This window comes from Equus caballus, chromosome 1 (genome assembly GCF_041296265.1).
Source record: "Equus caballus isolate H_3958 breed thoroughbred chromosome 1, TB-T2T, whole genome shotgun sequence".
In the NCBI taxonomy this organism is placed as follows: domain Eukaryota; kingdom Metazoa; phylum Chordata; class Mammalia; order Perissodactyla; family Equidae; genus Equus; species Equus caballus.
The window spans coordinates 134,223,196-134,249,531 of NC_091684.1; the positions used below are offsets into that span (position 1 = coordinate 134,223,196).

General features: G+C 39.6%; 2 protein-coding genes across 47 annotated transcripts in view; one reads left to right on the forward strand and one right to left on the reverse strand.

Moving 5' to 3' along the window:
- Positions 1–1,238: 1,238 nt before the first annotated feature.
- SENP8 (SUMO peptidase family member, NEDD8 specific) lies at positions 1,239–23,513 on the reverse strand. 2 transcript variants are annotated; one of them, XM_005602956.4, is made up of 2 exons: positions 23,374–23,513; positions 1,239–2,989 (listed from the first exon to the last, which is right to left on the reverse strand). In XM_005602956.4, the coding sequence occupies exon 2, from the start codon at positions 2,951–2,953 to the stop codon at positions 2,315–2,317; it is 639 nt and encodes a 212-aa protein (XP_005603013.1). In that variant the 5' UTR covers positions 2,954–2,989; positions 23,374–23,513; the 3' UTR covers positions 1,239–2,314. The 2 variants fall into 2 exon arrangements, with proteins under 2 accessions (XP_005603013.1, XP_023510228.1); XM_023654460.2 differs by lacking the exon at positions 23,374–23,513 and adding an exon at positions 22,002–22,137.
- Positions 22,235–26,336, forward strand: part of MYO9A (myosin IXA) — a 289,948-nt gene continuing 285,846 nt past the window's right edge. For 16 of the 45 annotated variants that reach the window (XM_070234194.1, XM_070234218.1, XM_070234357.1 and 13 more), the window contains exons 1-2: positions 22,267–22,763; positions 24,301–24,360. The gene's annotated coding sequence lies outside the window, so the exon portion shown is untranslated. Of the gene's footprint in view, positions 22,764–24,300; positions 24,361–26,336 lie in introns of all 45 variants that reach the window. The other 29 variants (XR_011425596.1, XR_011425595.1, XM_023654376.2 and 26 more) reach the window with 6 other exon arrangements.

Here is a 26,336-nt window from a genome sequence, read left to right on the forward strand (position 1 = left end):
GAAAACCCACTGATACTTATTTTTATTTTTGACCACCATCTACAGCTGGGTTTCTAAATTCCACATGAGACACAGGTTAGACAAGTGTCAGTATACTTATGGATCAATACACCAGGATATTCAAAAGCAGGGTAGTTCACTGTAGCAATTGCTTAACTGAATTTTGAATAACCTGCTTTCCTTTTGAATATTTTGAAGCTGAATTTTGCACCCTGGATCCTTTTGACTCTAAGAGACAGGGAACACAATACCAACAAAAGATCTGTCTCCTATTTTGTATCATGTAACATCAATGGATGGTCAAGCCGTGTATAACTATGGGCTGTTATAGTAGCATCTAGTGAAATATTACAAGTAAACTCTTAGATTCTCCTGTCATTTATAATGCTAAAACAAATATCATACTCAAAGTTTCATAGGAGACTAACCTATGGCACAGTTCAATAACAGAATGTATTTGGAAAAGGAGACCTCAGATTTTATCTCTTTTTAAAAGACTTTACTAGTTTAGTTAAAAAAATTATTTCTGGGACAAATCTTAGGGAGTTAGCCAAGACTGCTCTCATACGTATTAACTCTTAAGATGGAGACAATCTGACATGTACACAGACACACTTTGTATTATCAGAAGGACAACTTTTCCAAGAGAGGATATGACTCTTTCAGAGTCTAGACTAGATGCCTAGGTCAACAGTTGTTGAAATAAATATTATTTCTTATCGTTATCTACACTCTTGGCCTCAGCAACCTGTCACTCCCCTTGTTGTCCCTCCCTCCCTATTTCACCTCTATGACTGATTGCCAGGTCCCAATCTTTTTTTTCTGACACCGATTTCCATTAGGTCTCCTCTTTTTATTCAAAACATACTGACTTGAAATGTAAACTTTTTTGTAGCCCTTCTCTTTGACTTTTAGTTTCAACTTCTGTTCACTTGGGCCTGCTACGTAACCTGTACTTATTTACACTTACTGTGTTTCCTCCGTCCCTGACCAAAAGGAACTGAGTTACTGCCTCTGTGGTCACTGAGTGGTGAGGTTATTCTGGGCTATGAATGCTGGGGGCAGGATTAGGCTGGGGAGGTAGTTGAAGTAAGTTTCATGGCTGAAGGTAATCTTTGGTTTTCAAATCTCATAAGCATTGCAATCTAATTCTCATTAGGAATGGAATTAATGTGTGTACCCAACATGTCATCTGATTGTTAATTATTTGAAGCAACTCTGAAAAAAGACATCAATGATTTAGGAGGGTTACATTTTTTTACTCTTGGTTCCACATTTAAAAAGTTACATAGTCTGCATTTTGAATTAAGCAAAAGGGTTGACAAAGGCCACTTTTTCTCATTTATATCTCAAAAACAAACCAACTTTTACCCTGTGAGTTTCAGATAGAATAATCATTCTGAAATCACCATGACATAACTGAAAACAATTCTGCCAGATTAAGGATAGAGAGGAGAGGAAAAACTGACTGTCAGAAAGCAGAAATATTTACCTGAAATAACAGGTAACCTTGGAAAGTTATCAGCCATGAGTTTTAAAACCAGAGAAATTTGGACATAAGGAAGGAGTGTGCCATGGCTAATAGACATGGTGACGGAAAGCTGTTATCAATCCAGAGTAGCAAGTTGACCCCATTCACTGAGCAAACTAAGAGGGCTACAATAGCCATTTATTTTAATGAAATTACTTAAAGTTCCCCCTTACTTAAAGCATTCAAGAATCAGATGGAGGAAGATGGGATAACATCACCTCTATCAAATATTTGCAAAAGTTACGCAGACAGGCAGAAAAGACTTTGCATGGTGAATGGAAGAGAGATCACAGAACTGAGTAAATGATTTTCATAGCATTTAATCTTGAATTAGGTTAGGTCTTGATCTGCTTCTAGCCAGTTGATCTCTTTAAATATGTAGGCTGTGCAATAAGTTTTTGGTTCTTCAATAGTTTTCTTCTTGCATTCCTCTAGATTTCACATATTCTTAATTTATTTTACAGATTACTGCCTTTCCTTGGGAATAAGCCAATATGGATAAGGGATACCAAAAGGGAATTAATAAATCTTAAAATCGCTTGGTCTTAAGGTTTTGGTGCATAACTTCAAGACATTTTCACAGAACATATTGCTCTCAAGCTAGGGTTAAAGTGAAACTTTCATTAGGATAATGCAGAGGATGACATTCTTTCAAGAGAAAGTAAAAATCCTAAGCTTCCCTCTACCAGGCATCTTCCCTCAGGCACTGAGATTGCAGCCATCCAATAAATGGGGATGGGCAGAGAGAGGAGGCTTCAAAAGTCACAAAATACACTTCAACAGCTAATTTTTAGCAAGTCTGGCAATGAGATCTTTCCATTCTCCCCTCTTCTTTGTGATGTACGTAGGAGTGAGCAGCTGTAATAGTGATTCTGGCTGTTGCCTAAAGAAGTTCTGACACAAGGCCTCAGTGTTACAAATCACGTACATCCCACAGTCATAGCTGTTTTGTTGAGCAGGGGCTTTCTCTTCCACAAAGGCCAGTTTGTCTCCTTTTCTGCCTATGAAAGCCTCCAGTTTCTCTGCTACCTGCTTTGCATGGACTGAGTTGCTTCTGCTATGGGAATCATAATGAAAAAAGGTTTTTTTCTCTTGGAGATAAACCAACAAACTCCAATGGCTTCCCCCAGCTGCCTGGTTGGAATTATCATTGATGGCTAAAAATACAACTCTCTTGTGGGGGAGATCCAGGGGTTCAAGGAACATGGCGATCTCTGTTGGGTTGCTAGTGCACTTGATGAACTGGGTGACTTCGGGGCTGATGAAGCAGACGTACTCAGAGCAGTCATGAAACTGACTGTTGGCAAAGTACTCAAAGGCAAACCCAATAATATGGTCATTGAGCCAGCTTGGAGGATCCAATAGTGAGACATCTGATTGCCGCAGTAGACTGTCCATGTAACTCAAGACTACAGGGTCCATCTTGTACTGACCAGGGCTGCTCAGAAATTCCAGAAGCTGAAGGAGAGGCAGAAGACAATATTTACTGTTGAATACAATACTTGGCTGTAAAACAGGGATCATAAATAGTAGCTACTCTTACAAGTTTTTGTGAAGTTAAATACTATTATAAAGAACAACGATGCCTGGCTAAAAGTAAACATTCAAGAAACTCTAGCTTATGTTCTTTATGTTAATAATTCGTTAGAATGAAAACTTTGGAAATTTTCCATGCTAAAACAGTAACCATGGATTTTTAATTTCCTCTTTAAATGCAGAGACTGGTTAAAATTATAACTAATGTTTCACCAAACTATATAGCATTAACCATATATTTGGCTCTTTAATGAATATGCATGATAACAATGGCAAATTTATTATTATTATCATTTCTTTTGCTGAGGAAGATTTTCCCTGAGCTAACATCTGTTGCCAATCTTCCTCTTTTTGCTTGAGGAATATTTACCCTGAGCTAACATCTGTGCTAATGTTCTTCTATTTTGTGTGTGGGTCACCACCACAGCATGGCTGCCGATGAGTGGTGTAGGTCTGTGCCCAGGAACTGAACCTGGGCTGCAGGAAGTGGTGCACACCTAACTTAACCATTAGGCCACAGGGCTGGACCCCAATGGCAAATTATTTTTATATTAAAGATAAATTTTCAAAAAGTCTACAGAAAAATGTTACTAATTACCAAGGGAAATAGTTTCCATTTCAACATTAATTTTCAAGAGATAAGATAAAATATTGCTTCTTCATTCCATAATGGAAAGTGACAGTGATTAGAGCTGTAGTTAAAAGTAACTATAATTTCAAGAACAGAAAATCATGAGAGTAATTCATTCCTGATTCTGCCTAGCTAAGAGCATGAGTGATATAATATGTCTTGCCCATTTCCCATCTTTAACCTCAAGGGGTAAGATAAAGACTTTGTTCATAATGTAAGTTAGAAATTCTTTTGGCATTGAAAGGTAGTGGGCACAGGAATCAAGACCTTGGTCGAGCCCTAGTTCTACCACTGATTTGCTGGTATCACCTTGAGCAAGTCATTTAAATGATCTTGTCCTTGTTTTTGTCATCTGTAAAAAGGGCATATATCTGCTTTACATGTCTAAGAGTATTGTGGAAAAGGTCAAATAAATTTACTCGGAGGTATTAAAAGAGTATAAGCTGTTGTACAAATAATATTTATGTTATTATTGGATGATATTAGTAAGATGATCAGACAATCTAGATAGAGCTCCAAACCAATCAAAGCAAATGAGGTTTGGAAACAAATATCCATTCATATTTTGTCCAAACAAAAGCAGGACTCACTAACAGTAGGAACAAGACAAGTGGTATGATAAGATGAATATGCTCATGATCACCTGAGGGAAGGTGCTAACAAAGACAAAAACTCTGGTAATGGTGGTAAAACAATATTTGAACCTAACAGACTGAGTTCACTGCTATTCACTGATTGGTCAGCATAACACTATTTTTAAAAATCACAAAGCAATCAACTATCACATGCAGACTGAGAGTACAAAGCAAAGCATATTATAAGAAATAACAACACTGGACTAGAATTATGACATCAATTTAATCAATTCTGACCATTACACCAGTTATGTTACCACTTGGTTATGCTACTAAAAACAAACAAACAAACAAAAAGACCCAGCATGGTACAGACAAAAAAACAGACACACAGATCAGTGGAACAGAATCGAGAGCCCAGACATAAACTCACACACCTATGGACAGCTAATTTTCGACAGGGAGCCAAGAACATACAATGGAGAAAGGAAAGTTTCTCCAATGAATGGTGCTGGGAAAACCGGACAGCCACATGCAAAAGAGTCAAAGTAGACCATCATTTTATACCACACAGAAAAATTAACTCAAAATGGATTAAAGACTTGAATGTAAGATCTGAAACCAAGAAACTTCTAGAAGAAAGACAATACGCTTTTTTTTAAATCATCCTTTTTTTTTTTTAAAGTTTTTTTTTTTTCTTTTTCTCCCCAAAGTCCCCTGGTACATAGTTGTGTATTTTTAGATGTGGGTGCTTCTAGTTGGGGCATGTGGGATGCTGCCTCAGCATGGCTTGATGAGCGGTGCCATGTCGGTGCCCAGGATCCGAAATGGCGAAACACTGGGCTGCCAAAGCAGAGCGGGCAAACTTAACCACTCGCCACGGGGCTGGACCCACAACACACTCCTTGATATCAGTCTTTTTTTTTTTTTTCCTTTTTCTCCCCAAAGCCCCCCGGGTACATAGTTGTATATTCTTAGTTGTGGGTCCTTCTAGTTGTGGCACATGGGATGCTGCCTCAGCATGACTTGATGAGCAGAGCCATGTCCGCGCCCAGGATTTAAACCAATGAAACACTGGGCCGCCTGCAGCGGAGTGCGCGAACTTAACCACTCGGCCACGGGGCTGGCCCACTTGATATCAGTCTTAGCAGCAAATTTTCAAGTACGATGTCTGACCAGGCAAGGGAAACAACAGAAAAAATAAACAAATGGGACTACATCAAACTAAACAGGTTTTGCACAGTAAAGGAAACAATCAACACAACAAAAAGACAACCTAACAACTGGGAGAAGATATTTGCAAACCATATAGCTGATAAAGAATTAATATCTAAAAAATATAAATAAAGAACTTGCACAACTCAACAACAAAAAAACTAACAACCCAATTAAAAAATGGCCAAAATATCTGAACAGACATTTCTCCAAAGAAGATATACAGATGGCTAAGAGGCACATGAAAAGATGTTCAACATCACTAATTATTAGGGAAATGCAAATCAAAACTACAATGAGATAGCAACTCATGCCCATCAGTATGGCTATAATTAACAAGACAAGAAATAACAAGTGTTGGCAAGGGGCCGCCCGGTGGCGCAGCAGTTAAGTGTGCATCTTCTGCTTTAGTGGACCAGGGTTCGCTAGTTCGGATCCTGGGTGCGAACATGGCACTGCTTGGCAAGCCATGCTGTGGTAGGCATCCCACATACAAAGTAGAGGAAGATGGGCATGGATGTTAGCTCAGGGCCAGTCTTCCTCAGCAAAAAGAGGATTGGCAGCAGATGTTAGCTCAGGGCTAATCTTTCTCAAAAAAAAAACAAGTGTTGGAGAGGATGTGTAGAAAAAGGAACTCTCATACATTGCTGGTGGGAGTGCAAACTGGTGCAGCCACTATGGAAAACAGTATGGAGATTCCTCAAAAAATTAAGAATAGAACTACTGTATGATCCAGCTATTCCACTGCTGGGTATTTATCCAAAGAATATGAAAACATGAATGCGTAAAGACAGATGCACCTCTATGTTCACTGCAGCATTATTCATAATAGCCAAGACTTCGAAGCAACCTAGCTGCCCATGAAGGGACAAATGGATAAAGAAGATGTGGTATATATACACAATGGAATACTACTCAGCCATAAAAAGGATGAATGCTTGCCATTTATGACAACATGAATAGACCTTAAGGGTATTATGCTAAGTGAAATAAGTCAGAGCAAGAAAGTCAAATACCATATGATCTCACTCATAAGTAGAACAACAACAAACAAAACACACAGAGACAGAGATTGGATTGGTGGTTACCAGAGGGGAAGGAGGGAGGGAGAAAGGTGAAAGGGGTGATTAGGCACGTGTGTGGTGATGGATTGTAATTAGTCTTTGGGTGGTGAACATGATGTAATCTACACAGAAATCAAAATATAATGATGTACACCCGAAATTTATATAATGTTATAAACCAATGTTCCAATAATAAATAAATAAAATTTTGCGGCACAACCATTTTCATGTAATCAAAACCCTGCAAAAACCTATAGAGAAAAATAAATATACCCCTCAAGAAAAAAAGCTAAGTAAATGAGGTAGCTAAGACGCACCAAAGGTGGTTTTATGAGCAGTGTATCATAATACGAACTATTTCAGAAACAACATAAGGCTGTTTGTGAGTGTCTGTCTGTCTATCTATTATCTATCTAAAATAAGATGGCGTGAACTAAGATTTTCTTAAGAAAAAGTAACTTGAGCAGAGATATAAACTGGAGCCAGGAACAAAGTCAACGAGGCATAGAGCACATTTGTTATGGGTGGGCCACAAATTTGGCTCTAAGCTTTTTGGGAGCTAACCAGAGTGCATTAAGTTAAATATTCACAATGTCCATAGGTAAAAACAAAGCATTTGTTCAGGAAAGGTAAAAGCATTCTTTGTATTAAAGTCAGACCATTTTCTCTCAAGAAATTTTCATAGAAGTCATGGTCTATCATAATGAATAATGTCCCACAATATCCTTACAATAGATGAAACAGTTTCAGAGGATTGTTTCTTCTAATGATCCTGATGGCAATTGAGCAAACAGTGATCAAGTAAAAGCAGTTTTGTGGAGACTAGGTGCTCAGCTTGCTGCTGATGTGCCTTGATTTAAGAGTATACGAATATGAAAAGGGAATAACTGTACATGCATCAAGCATGGCTCCCTGAATCTCTCCCCCATGCCTTCAGTGAACACTACGTAGTGGTGAGTGCCAGACTGTACTGCCTGGCAACGACATGGAGACCTGCTCTCTACACTGCCAGCTGAAATCAGACCCACATCTTATCAGCCAACCCAACCAGGGATAGGAGCCTACAAGAAGAAGAATGCCTGAAGAGACAGGCATCTCACCTTGGAGGGAGTGTCCACAGGCAGGGACAAAATTTTCTTCAAAAAGTAGTTTTTGTGTTTTGTCTGTTTGAATTTGAAAATGTCCAACATACAGACAATGGGTAATCAAGGACTTAATTCTATTTCATACAGCATGATTGCCATAGTTTAACCCCGACAATTCTAAAGCAAATGGAATCAAACTAATATTAGCCAAAACACCCTTGGCCAAGAAAAAGAACTCTAAACTTCACATCTGAAGACTTGAATTTTAGACTCAGTTCTGTTACTCATGGCTGTGTGATCATAAATAAATTACTTAATTTTTTTAAGCCTCAGTTTCCTCTTCTGTAAAGTGAGAAGATTAATACACGACCTTTATCATAGGGTGTTTGTCAATATAAAGTGAAGAAACATAGGTAACTAAGATTTTAAAAAACATAACAAAGTGGCATTTCCAGGTATCTATTATGTCATTAGGAAATTTACATCCCAGTAACTGATAACTGTAATGTATTTCATTTAACAAATGTTTATTGAGTGTTTCCTATGTGCTAGGGGCTGGAAAATCAGAATGGGAATGAAATAATCATAGTTCCTACCCTGACTGAGTTTAAGCCTATTATGTTATAATGAATACATAATGAATACATATACCTCTTTTAGTCAAAAAACACCTACTGAGTATCTAATATTAGGTGTTGTGGGAGACACAAAGATGTATAAGGTGGCTTACACTCAATGAGAGAAGAAACCCATGAGGCACAAATAAAACGTATGGAAATTAAGAAGAGGGAATAATCACTTCTGGCTAAGGGGGTGAAAGGGAAGGAGAGCTCAGATCAGGAAGACTTGAAGGAGAAAGTGGCATAAAAGTGGGCTCTTGAAAGGCAGGTGAAGTTGGAAGCAAGGAAAAGGGCATTAAGAAGGAAGAGGGGCAAGGAAAGTACCTTTAAGGGTGTGGTCCAGTCTGGCTGGATTGAAGTGGCAGTAGGAGTGTAGGGAGGGTTAGAGGAAGATTATTAGAAGCTAAGTGGTGTTAGACTGAATTCCAAGTGAAAGAGTTTGGAATTTATATGAGGAAACGAGGAGCCATTAACGGCCATGTCAAGCTTTAGGAAGACTAATGATTCAGCCATAGTATATAGGATTAATTGGTAGGGAGAGAAACTGAGGTGGAGATTAGATTTTATTGAAAATAAAGGTAGGAGGACATGATCTAAAACAGGGAAGATGGTAGTAGGAATGGAGAGGCAAGGAGGAAAAGATAGTGTAGACAGAGAATCAGTAAGTGATCAGAGGAGGTTGGATGAGAAAGGAAAGAATTAAGAAATGGTCTAGGGGCTTTAGCTGGTGTGACCAGGAGGGCGATGATCCCACTATTAAGGGTGTGTGGGGGAAAAGGAGATGAAAGGGACCTCGCAAAAGAACCAAGAGCCATCTAGCACCATCCTGGGATACTTCCTTGCTATCGAGTGAGCCCTGTGCTTGGCATATCTGAGGTACAACGAATATTTGCCAGATGAATGAAACATTTTATAAAGGGAGTTGGAAAATACAGATTAGAGAAATAAGTCTTCTTAGGATTTTTGTATTGTCTGTAACATCCTCATTTGCTTTGGTTTTGTGTTTTTTTTTTTTTAAAGATTTAATTTTTTTCCTTTTTCTCCCTAAAGCCCCCCGGTACATAGTTATATATTCTTTGTTGTGGGTTCTTCTAGTTGTGGCATGTGGGACGCTGCCTCAGCGTGGTTTGACGAGCAGTGCCATGTCCGCGCCCAGGATTCAAACCAATGAAACACCGGGCCGCCTGCAGCAGAGCGCGTGAACTTAACCACTCGGCCACAGAGCCAGCCCCATGGTTTTGTGTTTTGTCTGTTTTCCTCTGTTGATTAGTATTAAATTCCTTCAGAATTAAGACCTATGTACTTGGTTTTGGTGGATGGTAAAAATATTGGGCAGTGAACTGGGAGGCAATGACCTCCTCATGGTTCTATCTGTAAAATCCTACAAATATATTATAGTTCTATGTTTTGGGGCTAGGTGGCTTTGGGTCCAGGCTCTAACTTTGCTACTTGTTATCTACGTGACCCTGAGCAAGTTACTCCTCCTCTTTCCGGGCCTTGTTTTCCTCATCTGTAAAATGAGGTAACAATAAAACCTGCTTCACAGGGTTGTTACACAAATTAAAAACATGAGTGAAAACACTCAGCACATTGTCTGGTATACAGCAGCCTCTCAAAATAGGGTAGTTTCCTTCTCTGTTCCCTATATTTGGGATGGGAACAATGGACCTTAAAGATTTCTTGAAAATAAAACATTTGTCTCTTTATAAAAAGTCACAAAGTCATCAAGGATAGATCTAGCCAGGGCATGACTCTGTGCTTTTGTGCTTTACCTTTGGCAGAAGAAGAGTGAATGCTAATCCCGGAGAAAATTGTTCTCTCAACCCTAGAGTGAGGCAAAGACGTTAACGTGTTGTCAGTATACACAAACCCTGCAATTACAGGGTTTAGTTTATTATATCTTCCAACTTCTGTAGCTAAATGAAGCTAATATTGAACTCACAGTATAGAACACTTCCTAAACAAAGGTTTAATTTTAACAAGAGGAAGAGACTATTTTTTCATATTAGTCTTAAAATCCTTAAAATGCATACTACTTGAATATCTGTTATAAAAAAAAGCAGTAAAAACTAACTTGCGGGAAAATTTACAATCCAAAAGGAGCCATTCTTTACCTGCTGATATAAGTAAGGGAAGAAGCTGCTGGTTCAGTAGAAAAAACACTAGGCTGGGAGTCAGAAGACCTGGGATTCAGTTCAGATCTACAATTAACCAGTTTGACTCTGGAGAAGTCATTAAACCTCTGGGTCTCAGCTTCATATCTATAAACTGAGTTATGGATCAGATAAATAGTGGTTCTGGCCAGGGGTGCACATCAGAATCATCTATAGGGATTTTAAAGAGCATACAGGATTTATCTCTAGGGAATAGGGTCTGGGCACCCGTACTTTTCTTTTGCTTTTGTTTTTTTCCTAGTTTTTTATTATGAACAATTTCAAACACACAAAGGTAGAAGGAAAAGTATACTAAACCACCATTATCCATCATCTGGCTTCAACAATTATCAATATATTGCCAAACTTGTTTTGTTTATACCTCTTTGTTTTTTAATATAATTCATTTGATTTTAAGTTAAAATAATTAAAAAAATTTTTTTATTGTGGTCTAAATAGTTTATAATATTATGAAATTTTAGTTGTACATTAATATTTGTCAGACACCATATAAATGTGGGCACCTGTATTTTTGACATTTGCAAGTGATCCTATGATTTCCAAAAGTCTCCTCTAGCTCTAGGATTCTATAATTCTAAGTCTAAGCTTTCACCTTTGCCAACTTTAAAAACTTGTCATCCTATTTAAAAAATCCTAAAAAAATCCTAGTTTTCTAGTCCCAGCGTCAATAAACTACAGCCCACAGACCAAATTTGGCCCACTGCCTGTTTTTGTAAATAAAGTTTTATTAGAACAAAATCATGCTCATTTGTTTACATATTGCCTATGACTGCTTTTGAGCTATAAGAGCTGAGTAGCCTGCAAAGCCTAAAATATTTACTATTTGGCCTCTTAGAGAAAAACTGCTGATCCCTGTTCTAGACCACAATTATGTAACCTATTGTAAATTTCTAGGTTGAATTAATTTTAAGAGCTTTTAAAGGTCTAATAAAACATTGGGGCTATTTATTAAACTATCTTAAAGGCAGTTTCCAGGTAGATTATTAACCTTTAACTAGAGGTGCTACTGCTGTTTCAATCTGGATTTTTGATGAGGAAATCCCTAAAAATACTAATTACAGTGGATATAAATAAGTATTGTCTACTTTATAGATGCATTAACAAATATTTTATAAGATTAAAAATATACATGAGGATCTTAATGACCAAGCATTTCAAAAGGTATGCAGCAATCCTCATAACTTCTGGGAAAATATGCCTGTGGCTGTTAAATGAAGTAGCGATCCAGATAAGCTTGTTTTACGGTAAAGCCCAAGAGAAAATATACTATCTCAGAATCGTGACCTTTACTCATTTTTCCCCTAATTATTTAGTCAGTGTTCCTTAAAAAAAAAAAAAAGGAACAGCCTTATTTGGTTATGTTTTTAAAAACATTAAAAGTGCAAAGTACACCTGTCCTACTAATTTTAAATGAAGATTATAAATTAGTAGTTTCTAAATGCAGTTCCCCTCCTAACTCCCCTTGGCTTTTGTTTCAAATTGCATCAAACTGCAAATTCTCAGAACTGGTCTGTGCTTCTCTACCTGGATACATGGCTACGGCCAGCAGGTTATCAACAATCAAACACACATCAAAAATCAAACACAGGCTAATCACAGCACATCTTCCTAGAGCTTCAACTTCAGTAGCTTTGGGGGAAAAGAGCTAATCAATTTAATCTTAAAATATTTCAATAAAATATTTCAGTAACTTAAAATATCTTAATTATTAACATAAACATGGACATACCGTATCATAAAATACAAAATCAGCATGGACTTTTAAAATAAGAGATCCCCAGAGAACTTTTGCACCTGTGGCAGGCAATTTTCTCTGCTTCATTCACTCTACTGTGCTGGTTTGGACACTTCGGTGGAACAGTCTAATTACTGTTCATAGTTGATGTGCATGTAACATAAGCCCCTAATTCTTAGGAATCAGATTCCCTAATAATTAACAAAGGTATGAGCACAAGTTATGCTTTAGTAGCTTAAATCTGTATAAGAGCAAGACATTTATTAAAGCAAGTTTATTTATTTGGTTAAAATATATTTACTGGTGTTTTCTGTGTGCCAATTTTGCCTGTAATAATTAGACCAGAAATTGAATCCAGTACTGTATAATGAAACACAGACATCATCCTAGAGTATTCTATTTTCTTCATATCTCACATCCAATCGATAATGTCTTGTTGATTCTCCAGCCAAAATGTTTTGAATCTGTTCAATACTTTCCACCTCCACTACTACCACCTTAGTCAAATCCATCATCATTTCTTACCTTGACCCAGCCTAACTGGTCTCCTGATAGAAGTCATCATTGACCCTTTCAGTAAATTCTCCATATAGCTGTCAGAGTAATTGTTTAAAATTTTAAGTCAGGTCATGTCTGCCCCCTGTCTAAAACCCTCCAGGAACACACTATCATACTTAGAAAGAAATACAAACTCCCTACCCTAGCTTACAAAACCCTGCATGATCACATGGCCCCAGCTACCTCTCCAACCTCATCTCCTATTACTCTCCCCCTTGCCCACTAAGTTCCAGCCACACCAACCTTCTTTCTATTCCTCAGACATGCCATGCTCTTTCCCTCCTGAGGGCTGATGTACTAGCTGTGCCTGGACCTTCTAGTGGTTGGCTCCTTCTGTGGGGCAGATTTCAGTTTAAACACCACTTATTCACAGAGCTCTCCTGTGACCACCCAAAATAAGAGGCCACCAATCACTCTCATCACTCTAATTTCAATTCATTGCATAGCACTGATGGCTATCTGACAGTCTTCCTTTTTTGTTTGTTTGTTTCTTGGTTAATTCCCCCTCGCCCCCACCCAAAAAAACAAGACTGTAAGCTCCATGAGAGTAAGAGAACAAGGGACGTTGTCTGCTTAAACTTGTTTACTTATTATAGCCCCCGGACCTAAAACAGACCTTGTCAGGCAGATACTCAAGAAATAATTGTAGCATAAATGACTGAATAATGTAGTATAGATCCCAACATGATATAAGTTCTGCAGAGAAATGTTTACATTTCCAGAGTCTTATAAGTGTAAGGACTTTATCCCTTCTAGTCTAACTTCCTACTCCATGCAAGAACTCTTCACTTCTGCTCTCAGGGAAAAAGGTGCAGGAGCTTGACTCACAACCTCCTGTGTGGTACGGGAACAGAAATAGATAAATCAATGGAAGAGCACAAAAACAAATGCTTGCATTTTTAGAAATTTTAAATATGATGATGAAAACATTCCAAATTAATGGAAGAAATTATGAATTACTCCATGTTTTCAATGAACACTATGTTCTATAGCAGTGCTGTCCAGTAGGACTTTCTGTGGTGATGGAAATATTTTTTATATGCAATATCCAATACAGTAGCCACTGGCCACATGTGGCTATTGAGCACCTGAAATGTGGCTAACGTGACTGAGGAACTAAATATTTAATTTTAAATAATTTAAACAAATTTAAATAACCACATGTGGGTAGCGGCTACTATTTTGGAAACCACAATTGCAGAGGATTTCATAAGTATTTCTGGAAAGAAAAAATTAAGATTATATGGTTAAATAAGTTAGGCAAATGCTGCACCCTAAAACTCCTGATTGAAGATTCATAATGCCACAAGCACATTAGAGGCTAGAAGTTGTTCCCCAATAAAGAAATTTAACTTTTCTTGGTCTGAATATTTCCCAAGCTCATTTGACCATGAAGCATTTTTTGCTTTGTTTTGTTGGTTTTGTAGAATATCTATTAACTCCTTATTGTCTGTGTAATGACGTTTGGGATATACTCACTGGGTTATTTAACAAATGGCACTGGGACAACTCGTTAATCATTTGATTAAAAAATGAAGTTGGATCCCTACCTCCTACTGTATATCAAATTATATTTTGGATGAAGTAAAATTTAAATGTTAAAAAGTGAAACAAAAATATTAGAAGAAAATAGAGCTTAATACACTTATACGACTGGCCAATAAACACATGAAAAGATACTCAACACCTTACTGGTAATCAAAGAAATGTAAGTTAAAGCAAGATTTCATTTTTCACCTATCAAATTAGCAAACATGGGGAAAACTGATAATAACCAGCATTGCCGAGAGACTATGGAAAAACGGGCATTATCGTTGCTGACAGGAGTGTAAACAAACGCAAGCTTTTTGAAAGGTAATTTGCCATTATATTTTAATTCTTAAGAAATGTCTATTTGTAGCTATTACACTTTCAGAAATTTATTCTAAGGGAAACATTAAGGATGTATGCAAAAATTTAACAAGGATGTTTACTATAGCAATATTTATAACAGAAAAATTGGAAACAATCTGAAAGTTCAAAACAGGACTGGTAAATTTAAATAACAGGGTTTGCATACAATGAAATATTTTTCAGCCATTAAAAAATAAAGTTGTAGGGTCTGGCTCCGTGGCCAAGTGGTTAAGTTCGCGCGCTCCGCTGCAGGCGGCCCAGTGTTTCATTGGTTCGAATCCTGGGCGTGGACATGGCACTGCTCATCAGGCCACGCTGAGGCAGCGTCCCACATGCCACAACTAGAAGGACCCACAATGAAGAATATACAACTATGTACTGGGGGGCTTTGGGGAGAAAAAGGAAAAAAAATAAAATCTTAAAAAAAAAATAAAGTTTTAGATATGACTTTATTGACATAGAAAGATGTTCATGATATGCTATGAAAAGGTTATATAAAAATTTGTAGCAGAAAAACACATAAAAATAATCAAGAATGATAGCCATCAAAAATTTTAATATAGTTTTCTTTAAGAAAAGGATTATTAGTACTTTTTAACTTTTTACCTTCTACTTTTTGATACTGTTTGCTTTATTTTCTTCCCTTTTCTTTTTATAATGAGCACATAACCAGTAAATTTAGCTATTTCCACTCAAGGGAAAAAAAACGATGTACCACTTCCCACTCCTACAATGACCTAAAATATGTCTGTTTCTTCAACTCACTGGTCTCACTTCCGTCCTCTGGAAAAGACAGTGTAGGTCTAATCTCTCTTCTACAAACCTTCAAACACAAAGATTTAAAAATAATCTGATGTTTACTAAAATTAGTTTATGCTCAACTTTTAATGGATGATTCCATTTGCAATTTCACAAAAAGAATCACATCCAAGACCATATGTGCTTTTCATGGCAGCATAAGCAAAAAATTTTCAGGAAGGAAGTTCAAGGCTACGTTTTTTTGTTTCATTTTCCCCTAATTAAACGTTTCCTTTTAATGCTAGCCTAAACCATCCAGAGATTTGTACAAAGTGGCATGTAAAAATTACTATCAAGATTTATATATCCTTCTTGAGGGCAGAGATTAGATTTCACTCATTCCTGTTATCTTCAGTGGTTGACAAACTGGAGAAGTTTTAATAAATGAATGCTTTTCCTGAACAAAATACAGAAGTGAAATATATTTTGAAAAACTCCTAATAACATAAAAGTTATAAACATAGGAAGATTTCTCAATTTTATAAATTTATTTATAAATGTGGATAATATTCCTCTAACATCAATATTTTACAAATAGAAGAATTCAGCTCTCAAAGTAGAAAAACCACTCGGTATGATGATGATGCCTGGTAACTCTAATGCCATAAATTTCATTTGGTCCTGCCTTGGGCCAGAGAGATAAATTAGTTGACCTTTTATGATTCCTTCTAGCACCAAGGTTTTCCATTTACTGCTCTGTTACTAGGCATGGCTGTCAACAGCTAAGGTGTCATTGACAATGAAAAGAATTTTATTCTCAGTCAACCATTTCTATCTCAAGGATTCCATCTATAATTGTATTACAATTATTTTTCCTTATTATAAACTTGGTGTAAACACCAGCCTTTTCTTTTTCTTATTTATTTATTTATTAGGAAGACTGGCCCTGAGCTAACATCTGTTGCCAACCTTCATTTTTTTCTTCTCCCCAAAGCTCTAGTACATACTTGTATATCCTCGTTGTAACTCCTTACAACTAGTTCCTCTATGTGGGATGCTGCCACAGCATGACTTGATGATTGGTGTGTAGGTCCATGCCCAGGATCCGAACCAGCGAACCACCGGCTGCTGAAGTGGAGCACGTGAACTTAACCACTATGCCACCTGGCTGGTCCCAACACCAGCCTTTTCTTAAACTTTGTTTTGCTTAAAATTTTCTGAGAAATGACTTTACACAACTGCAAAATGTAAAACGACTGGGGTTGAAAAGATAGTGTGTGGGGAGGCCATTAGATTTAAGATTTTATTTTTCCGTTTTCTCCCCAAAACCCCCTGGTACATAGTTGTATATATTTTAGTTGTGGGTCCCTCTAGTTGCGGCATGTGGGATGCCGCCTCAGTATGGCCTGATGAGCAGTGCCATGTCCGCGCCCAGGATCCGAAGAGCTGAAACCCTGGGCCGCTGAAGCAGAGCGCGCAAACTTAACCACTTGGCCATGGGGCCAGCCCCCGAGGCCATTAGATTTAATGAGAGGTCTGAGTAAGATAATATTTTATAAAAGGAGTGGACAGACTTTTAGTTTAGTATATAGCTGATATATTTAGCTGATAAACTTTGCTCAAACTAAAGTTATAATATGCTTGATTTCATAAATAATCACTGTGTTCAGCACATAGTAGCTATGTGCAAAGAGAGTGTTTGAAAGAGTATGAAAAAGCCATCATCTTTTAATCTTGTTTGTTCTGTATATTTCAAAGCCTGGTAAGTTATTTTTTTCATAGATAGTTAAGAAGTAAATTGTTATTAGAAACTCAATTAACGGGTTTCAAAAATGTGCTTGGCACATACTAGGGGTTCAATAAATATTCAATGAATGAATGAAATAATGAACTTCTGTCAGTACTACGCTGACAGGAAAACAGAGTCTGATAGGACATAATGATATATAGAATTTTCTGTCTTAGCCATTTGCCTTTAAATGTTAATTAACACAAATACTTGTGGGCTATCTGACCAAGTTTGAATTAGATTACATATTACTAAGTAGGGCTAAACATTACCAGCAACTATTTATTTTAATGTAAAGTGCCAAGTTGCTGCTGTGAGAAAATTAAGAGCCAACAAAGGCCAGAAGTTCCCAAGCTATTGTTTTGAAGGACTTTAATTTGTCACAATGCTCTGAGAGAGTATTTATTCATTCGTTGGCTATCAGGGAAGGCAGGCTTAAGGTTTTTAAACCTGTAATACAGATGCTCAAAAATAATAACTGTAATCAGGACAATTTTTTTCAGTATCAGGATTGATACTGCTTCCATAACACAGGAATATGCGAAGGGACAGCCATTTAATTAGAAGCCTGAGAAAGGAATTTTCAGAGATTTTCTACAAGTAATAAAAGTTTTTTTTTTTTTTTTTTTAAGATTTCATTTTTTCCTTTTTCTCCCCAAAGCCCCCCAGTACATAGTTGTATATTTCTCGTTGTGGGTTCTTCTAGTTGTGGTATGTGGGACGCTGCCTCAGCGTGGTCTGACGAGCAGTGCCATGTCCGCGCCCAGGATTCGAACCAATGAAACACTGGGCCGCCTGCAGCGGAGCGCGCAAACTTAACCACTTGGCCACGGGGCCAGCCCCAAGTAATAAAAGTTTTTAAAAAGCTTCATAAATTTCAAGTATTGTCTCTGCTTTAAGATAGAGCTGTTCCCTCTTCCCTCCAAAAAGGGAACAGATAGATAAATCTCAGACTCTACATAAACTTGATTTTCAGTCTGTATTGAACCTTATCACTACCCAAATGGTCTCCAGTAGTTAGATGGACAAAGTCAATATAGGTAAGTCATGCTGAAGAAGGTAGTCTCTCAGAGAATCTGGTTCAGAAAGTTAAGTAACTTTACATTTACTCATTTTGATTACTAATATTTGGACCATCAAAACAATTTTTTGAACAATATGTTTAGAAAAGCACACAATTTGGAGACTAGCTGGTATTTGGGCAGTAAGTTTTAGATAGTCTGATATGGATCAGTTTCCAAAGAGATGGGCCTTGAAGACTTCCTTTTTGTTTGCTAACGCATTTTATTCATCCAAGAGGTTTAAGGGATTGGCAAAGAGAGAGGAGTTTTGACCTTAAAAAGTTAGAAATGTAGGATTTACAGGTGTAGAAGAAATTTAACCAACGAAGGCCTTAGCAACTTCTGGGAACCTGTCTATGTGGTAAAGCCATTGTTTATCAGAAGTATTAATATTATTATTTATAACACAAAAGAATGGGCTAGCCTCTTGACTATGTAAAATGCTAACTGACCTCCACACTAGTGTGCACATCCTTCTTGAAAGGTATGTAATTTATTCCAATCTATGTTTCTTTAGATTGGTCAGTTACACCGGGGAAATAAAGTATCTTAGCGGATTCTTGAGAGATCACTTTATGATAAAATTTAGTTAAAAAAATTCATTTAATTCTTTATTGGTCTAGTCTCTTTGTTCCTATCCTCTCTTACTACACATTACTGCTAGATTAATTTTTCAAACAGAACTCTAATTGTATTATTCTACTCCAAATATTTTAACATCTCTCCACTGTCTACCAAATTAAGTACAAATTACAGCCTGGCATTCAATGATTTCCACAAAAAATAGCCCCAACCTATCTTTCCCAACTTATTTCCTAGTACTGCTCCTACATACACAGCCACAAGCTCAGTCCTCCTGCAGGCCCAAACTGTTAGGCAACACTGGATTAGTACTGGTTGCTGCCCCCAAGGTATAGGAGGAGCAGAATAAAACAGCCAGTGCCCCAGTCCTACTCCAGCAAAGAGGCTGGGAAGCAAACACTGCTCTAGCAAATGTGATCTGTTATGCTCTTGCTTAAAACCATTACAGTGAGGTTTTTTTGAGGAAGATTAGCCCTGAACTAACTACTGCCAATCCTCCTCTTTTTGCTGAGGAAGACTGGCCCTGAGCCAACATCCATGCCCATCTTCCTCTACTTTATATGTGGGACGCCTGCCACAGCATGGCTTTTGCTAAGTGGTGCCATGTCTGCACCTGGGATCCGAACGGGCGAACCCCAGGCCACTGAGAAGTGGGACGTGCGAACTTAACTGCTGTGCCACTGGGCTGGCCCTACAGTGAGATTTTTATAAATCTAGGATCCATGGGCCAGGATGTGGCCAGAATTTAAGAGTTCCAGGAACTTGGATTGGGAAAAAAATTGCATCTTTATTTTCAATAATCTCTAGCTAAAATTTAGTATTTTCTTCAGTAAGTGTAGGCAATAATCCACAGTAGTATTAGCAGTCCCTATGTCTTTGTCATCAATAGAAAAACGATATTTTCACATCACATTAAAGTAGTTACAAGTATCTCAAAATATAATTTATACTCATTATTTTGAAATTACATAATTAGACCTGCTGCCAGATGTTATTTAATGCATAAAGAAGCACATATATAACTACACCACACACTTGTTTTAGTATTTTTAAAACTTTCAATAAAATTGATTTCACTTATGTTTCTATGTATTTTATTTTATACATTTAAAAACCTCATTCTGAGATAGGGTCCACAGGCCAGGCTGACAGAGATTCATGGTGTAAACAAGTTATTTTATTTTTACCTTTGTTATTTATACCTATTAATTGCTTACAGTATATAATCTAAATGCTTTGGCATGGAATTCAAGACTCCTCATAATTTGTTCACACCCATTTTATCATCTTTATCTCTGCCCCACCTCTATTCTCCATATTAAACTCCAGTCACAGCAGACAACAGTAAGTCTCTTATCTGGAGGCAGATAGACAGGTTTTTGGATTAACCCTAGTTAACAGACAGTAACCATGCAGTGGCTTGGGCTTTGCTTTATAAAGACCTCTGCTTGCCAAGTGAATTCCTCTTTTAAAGGTTTGTTTTCCCTGGGGCCAGCCCGGTGACGCAGCAGTTAAGTTTGCACGCTCCACTTCAGTGGCTGGGGGTTTGCCTGTTGATCTTGGGTCATCTGTTTGGATCTCGGGTTACCGCTTAGCAAGGCGTGGTGTGGCAGGCGTCCCACATATAAAGTAGAGGAAGATGGGCACGGATGTTAGCTCAGAGCCAATCTTCCTCAGCAAAAAAAAAAGAGGAGGATTGGCAGCAGATATTAGCTCAGGGCTAATGTTCCCCCCCCCCAAAAAGTTTGTTTTCCCTAATACTATGAGGCCCTAATAGAGTTGTATCTTAAATATCTTTATATATCATTTCTAATTTAAATGACTAATGAAATAAATAATAGAAGACAGATTCTAAATTGGCAAGGCACTGTGTGTAGTAATTTCTAGGGGAGTGATGTTAGCCTTTGAATCTCATAAATTGGCTTAGCTCTGATTTTTTTGGGGATAGAAATGAGGATGCACTTGAGCTCTAAATTTGGATCCCCAGCTGACAAATCCTGGATGGAAGGGAAAAGGAGAGGAAAGACAGCTGTAACCAAGACAGGCCTGATTAAGACTGAGGGATGGAACGTGCTGAAGGGAAAGGCAGGACTCTTTCTCCCACTTCCCAGAGCAGTTATTCAAAACTTTCATCACCCTGTTCAAGCTTCTCATTCTATCCCCAGCTCTCTCATCAATGACTCCCATCTTAACGTTACAGAGCCCATCAACTTCCTGCCTTTCTCTACTTTTCATCCTTTCTTTTTCTCTAGTTCAGTGGTTCTCAACCCTCAGCATTAGAGCCACCTCAGGAACTTTAAAAAAATATTGATGCCAGAGTTTGTTTAATTGGTCTCGGGTAGAGCAACAGCATTGATTTTTACTTTTTAAAAAAGATTCCCAGATGATTCTAATGTAATGTGCATACAAGGTTGAATTCCTCTAGTGCTCCTGATCCCATAAATCAGCCACCCTCACCCATGAATTGTCCACTTCTCGCTTCCATGGTACACTTTTATGCCTGAGTCTGCCATCTTTAAAGAAAACACTCTTGCGGCCCACATACTCACCCCTCATCGCTCTCAGCCTTTACAGCGATGCTTCTTTAAAGGGTAACCTACACAAGTAAGGTTTCCATCAGCTATATTCTATTCCTCTAACTTTTTACGTTTCCAGCCAATACTGTCAGATGCTTTTGTACCCGTTATTCTTTTTGCTTCTATCTCACCACGTACTTCTTTGACCAGCTACCGTTCATGTCTTTTAACATAGTTAAGAGTGACCCATAGGTCACCTTGGAGGGGGTTTCCTCGTGTCCTTCTACACAATCAGGGGCCCCTCTTCTATGCTCAGAGAGTATCATGTGCTTTTTTTCCTATTATGATTTTACTATACTACCACCGCAGATTCTCTCATTGTCTTCCACAAAACACAGCACTTCAGAAAGCTGAAGACTATTTCATTCGCTTCTGACTTTACGGAGTCTAAAGCACGGAAACGACTCAGAGAAGTCTGAGGAATGAATGGAAAGGACGACTAGAAAAAGGAGGGCGGGGAAATGCGGGGGGAGGGGGCGTGTGCGTGGAAAGGGGCGGGGGCGAAGAGGGGCGGCGCTGAGAACCCTGCGCCAAAATTGGGGATGGGGCACGGATACACTAGGTCTGCGTGCGCAGCAAAGCAGTCTCCGGCTGGGACACACTGACCGACAAACCGAAGTGGGCAGGCGGCTTCTTACCTGCCTCGGGCCTCACCACCCCAACCAGCATTCAGGAACCTCAGTGTTGGCCGGAAAGCGAGACCTACTGTCGCAAACTCAGAGTTTTTCTACCCCAACCTTGCGACACTCCTCTCTCCTAGAGGGAAAATCTAAGCAGCGTTCTGCCGTAAGGTGAGGAAGAAAAGTTTGGGCGGGGCCGCCTGAGGCGGACGCGATGAGGCGTGCCCGCGCAAGCGCAAACTGTACTCGCTGGCGGCGTCACGTGCGGGGGCGGGGCGGGGCTGGGCGGGCCAGCTCCGGCGGGCGGTAGGGGGCGTGGGAGTTAAGTGCGCGCGCGCCTGCTCGCCTGCAGCCGAGGAGTCGCGCGGGGCGGGGTCGCATGCGCGGGGTCGGGGGCGCGCGGGCCGAAGCGGACTAGGGACGCGGCGGCGGTTGGCGTTGGCTTCTGAGAGTCCAACCAGGACCGTGAGAGGCGACGGAGGAGGCACCGCGGCACCGGCAGAGGCGGCGACAGCGGTTGAGGCGGCGGTCCAACGCGTGCTCTCTGGGCGGGGTGCGGCGGGCGATGTGTCTGCCCAGGCCGGGCGGAGTCTCTCTGACAGGGCGGGGGATGCACGGCGGCCGCTCGCCCGGACCCTGAGGCGTCTGGGCCCACCCTCCCGGAACCGTCCGACTCTTGGGGGCCTCCGCCTCTGCTGTCTCCTCCGGTCTGACCCTGGGGCCGAGGCTGAGGCGGCTTCCGCCGAAGAGGAGGGGGCTGCCACCGCGGCGAAGCCCGAGGTAAGACCCGCCCAAGCCGCCCAGCGGCCCTGCCGCCGGCCCGGCCCACGTCTCAGTCTCGCTCTTTGGCTCTGGCGGGGCCACCCCGCCCAGCCCCAACGGAGACGCCCCGCGCGGGTCGGCCCCGGAGCCTCCCAGACACCCGATCGCTGCCCGGGGGCTCCAGGAGACCCCACCCATCGTATCTTCCATTGGCCGGCACCATTCCGGCCCTCCAGCCTCCCCGGCGGTTCTCTCCCGGGCCCCCACCCCGAGCACACCCGGTTAGAGCACCCCTCGGACTCTCTTAGCACTCGTATTTAGTGGAGCCTCCGGGCTCCCTTACATCCTTCTATGAGCTGACCGGATCACAGTTCCCAGTCACGGCCGCCCCCTAACCCACTGCGACCCCCAGCTCCCAGGCCTGTCTGTCGCTGCCCACCCCTCTCCCCAGCGGAACCCCTCTCCCAGCTCGCTCCGCACACAGCCGACGAGCTCTTCCCCGACCCAACTCGGCTTTCAGAGTCTGTGTCGTGATGCTCTAACCTCCCGGTAGATCTGGTGTCAGCCGCTCTAGACGCCAGCAGACCGCGGCCTCTCCCCCACCCCTGCTGTAGCCTCTCCCACAGACCTTCTCTTCTCAGGCAGTCCTTATCTTTCTTTCTTTCAAAGAAAGGTCTTGATCCTTTTTTTGGTTGAAGGGCTTTGCTGTGAAATCCTGAAGGCATGTTTGCTCAGCCTAGTATTCCTCCCAGTGGGGCTTAAGCGGACCAAGTGACACCTATGTTTGCAGGGTTTACTCTGGTGGCTAAAGAGAGGGAGAGGGAGGAGTGTGAAGCCCAGGGCAGGGGATGGGTGCGCTCTTATAAGGTCACGCAGCCAGCTTCTCATCTTGTCTCTTCTGCAGAACGTGTGAGGTAGTCCAGATATGACATTTTAGGGACCTCTATAAGGATTAAATCACATTACACTAATGGATATAACTGTGTCCGTGTAGTATCATTTGCCTCACTTTCTTGTAGATTTTTGCAGATCTTTTGCAGTTTTTGAAGGATACCAGGGGACTTTTTTTTGGTTTGCTGGTTTTGAATTTCCTGGAAAAGTAGGATTTGTAGCTTTACTTAATCCCTGAAAATTTTAATATCAGTTAAACTTAAGTTTTTACTCCCTGGTGCTGCTGTGTTGCTTTTCCAAGGAGCAAGTACGATTATCATGCAGTGTTCACTGACGTTATCAACAGCCTTCCCAGCAGTAGTAAAATATTGAATAAAATGTTGTTTGTTGAAGTTGAACTCCTGAGCTGTCAAGAAGGTAATGTAATGTTACCCCAAATGATCAGTGCATAATTTTAACGTTGGTACAGGGATGAAGTATAGAGAGATTTTTGTAGTCAGTACTTTTAAAATTTTTATTTTGTGTGTGTGGAACTGAGGAGGGAGAAAATCGTAAGGATAGGTAATAACTGAACATAGTATAAAAGTCAAAAGGTTCAAAAGAGTATGCAGTAAAAAATTTCTCTTCCCTCTCTTACCTCCAACCATCCATTTTCCCTCTTTAGAGGCAACCACTGTTTCCATCTTCGTGTGTGACCTTCCTGTGATACTTCTAGTGTATACAGGTCTGTACATTTATATTTTTAAAACACACCACAGACAAATGCTTACATACTGTACACTCTGTATATAGTTTGTTTTTAAAAAATTTCATTTAATAATAGATCCTAGAGGTTATTGAACAATAGTACATATGGAAGTGCCTCATTTACTGGCTGGATAGTATTCCATTTTGGGTCTTGAGGTTATTTTTCAGTCTTTGCTTTTACAAATAGTGCTGCATGCTTTTCTTTTAAATGTATCAGCTGTTAAAATTTCCTGATGATTCTTTTGTGTTGAACCTACAAAAAAGGGTATAACTAAAGTAAATTTCTCTTTGAACCTCTGAGCTTCCGTGGAGTGACTAGTTTTGATGGTGATTATATTTATCAAATAAGTTATTGAAGGATTTGGTGTAGGGGACTGAAATGATCAGATTTGCATTTTTAAAAGGTCACTCTGGCTGCAGTGTGGAGTGTTGTATTGAAGGGTAGACTAATGCTAAAGGCAGGAATATTGGGAGGGTAGTCCAGGCAAATGGTGGCAGTGGGTATGGATTTGAGTATTGGGAATAGATAAGTCTTGGTGATTTCATTCAATTTGGGATTAGGGAGAGGGTTCATAGAGAATAATATCTAGGTTTCTAGCTTCTGCCTTTCACTGAGGTGGTGAGCCATAGGAGGGAGGAGTGGGATTTTTATTTTTTGTCAAGAAAGAGGAATTCAATTTCTGACATTTGGGTGATTATACTTCTGTCCGATGTAGATGGCCAGTAGGCAGCTGGATTTGTGGCTTAAGCTTATTATCAAGTTCTGGGTTGGTAGTAATAGATTCTGGAGCAAAGGGTATAGATGAGAGGAGAACAGATTGTAGGACAGAAACCCAACATTTACAGTATAGGAAGAGTTGAATGTTAAGCTGTAAATTATGTGATTAACTTAAAAAAAATCTTGTTATTATAGTTTAAGCATCAGTAGCGAGGTTCACTGTCTAACATGACTTTTTAACAGTTTTTTCCCTTAGTTAACATTAGTGGTATATAATTCATGAGGGAAATGGAGTAAACTTAGGTTTTTTTTAAAAGAGTAAAGCCTCAGTAAACATTAGTAGTATAAATCACATCTTTCCTAATCATTTGGATTACACTATTGTTGAAGCTTGTTCAATCTTCAGTGTTTGCAGAGAAGTGCAGAGGGTTGACAGTGTGGTTTGCCAAGAATAAGTTTTTTGATTTACCTGATTTTTAATTATGTTAATTTAGTTTAAAATAAATATTAGCTGAAGAATTTTCAGTCATGTTTTAAAACTATGACGTTAATGTATTTCTTCCTAAGTCTGGAGCTACTGTGTAGAGCTTTTGCTGTACTCTAGACCCCTATAAATCACTGCTAATGGACATCTCCACTTGGATTCACGTTTCACAAGCACTTCAAACATGTACAGAATAAAACTATTCTCTACCTCTCTTCCCTCAAAAAAGGTGGGGGAGAGGGAGACAAACTGAAACAAAATTTTTCTTTTGATTTCCTGTCTTGATGAATGGCACTGCTGTCTCCTCATGAAGGCTTCATGGACCTGGGAATCATCTTCCTTTTCACTCTGTACCTTACTACCAAGATCACTAAGTCTACTTATTCTCCCTCATGATATTTCAGATCATTCCTTATTGCTATTTTTATTGTCTCTATTTTAACCCCAAATGTCGTGCTTCTGTAATGCTTTCTAAGTGGTCTTCTAGCCTGCTCTCTTCTGTCTCTTGTTTTGCCATACCCTTCAGTTCATTCTCTGAACTGCCGCCAGAGTAAGTGTTCTAAAATGCTCTTTTAGTTAGCCTCTTTCAGTTGCAAGCAAGAGACTCAAGTTACCTTAGGTAGTGGAGTGCTTATTGAAAGGTAACAGGCACAAGGGAACCCTGAAAAAGTTAAACACCTTGGTCTCAAGAAGAACAGGAGCTTAATAAATAAAACTAGAACTAGAAGTAGGAAAAGACAGATTTCACTCT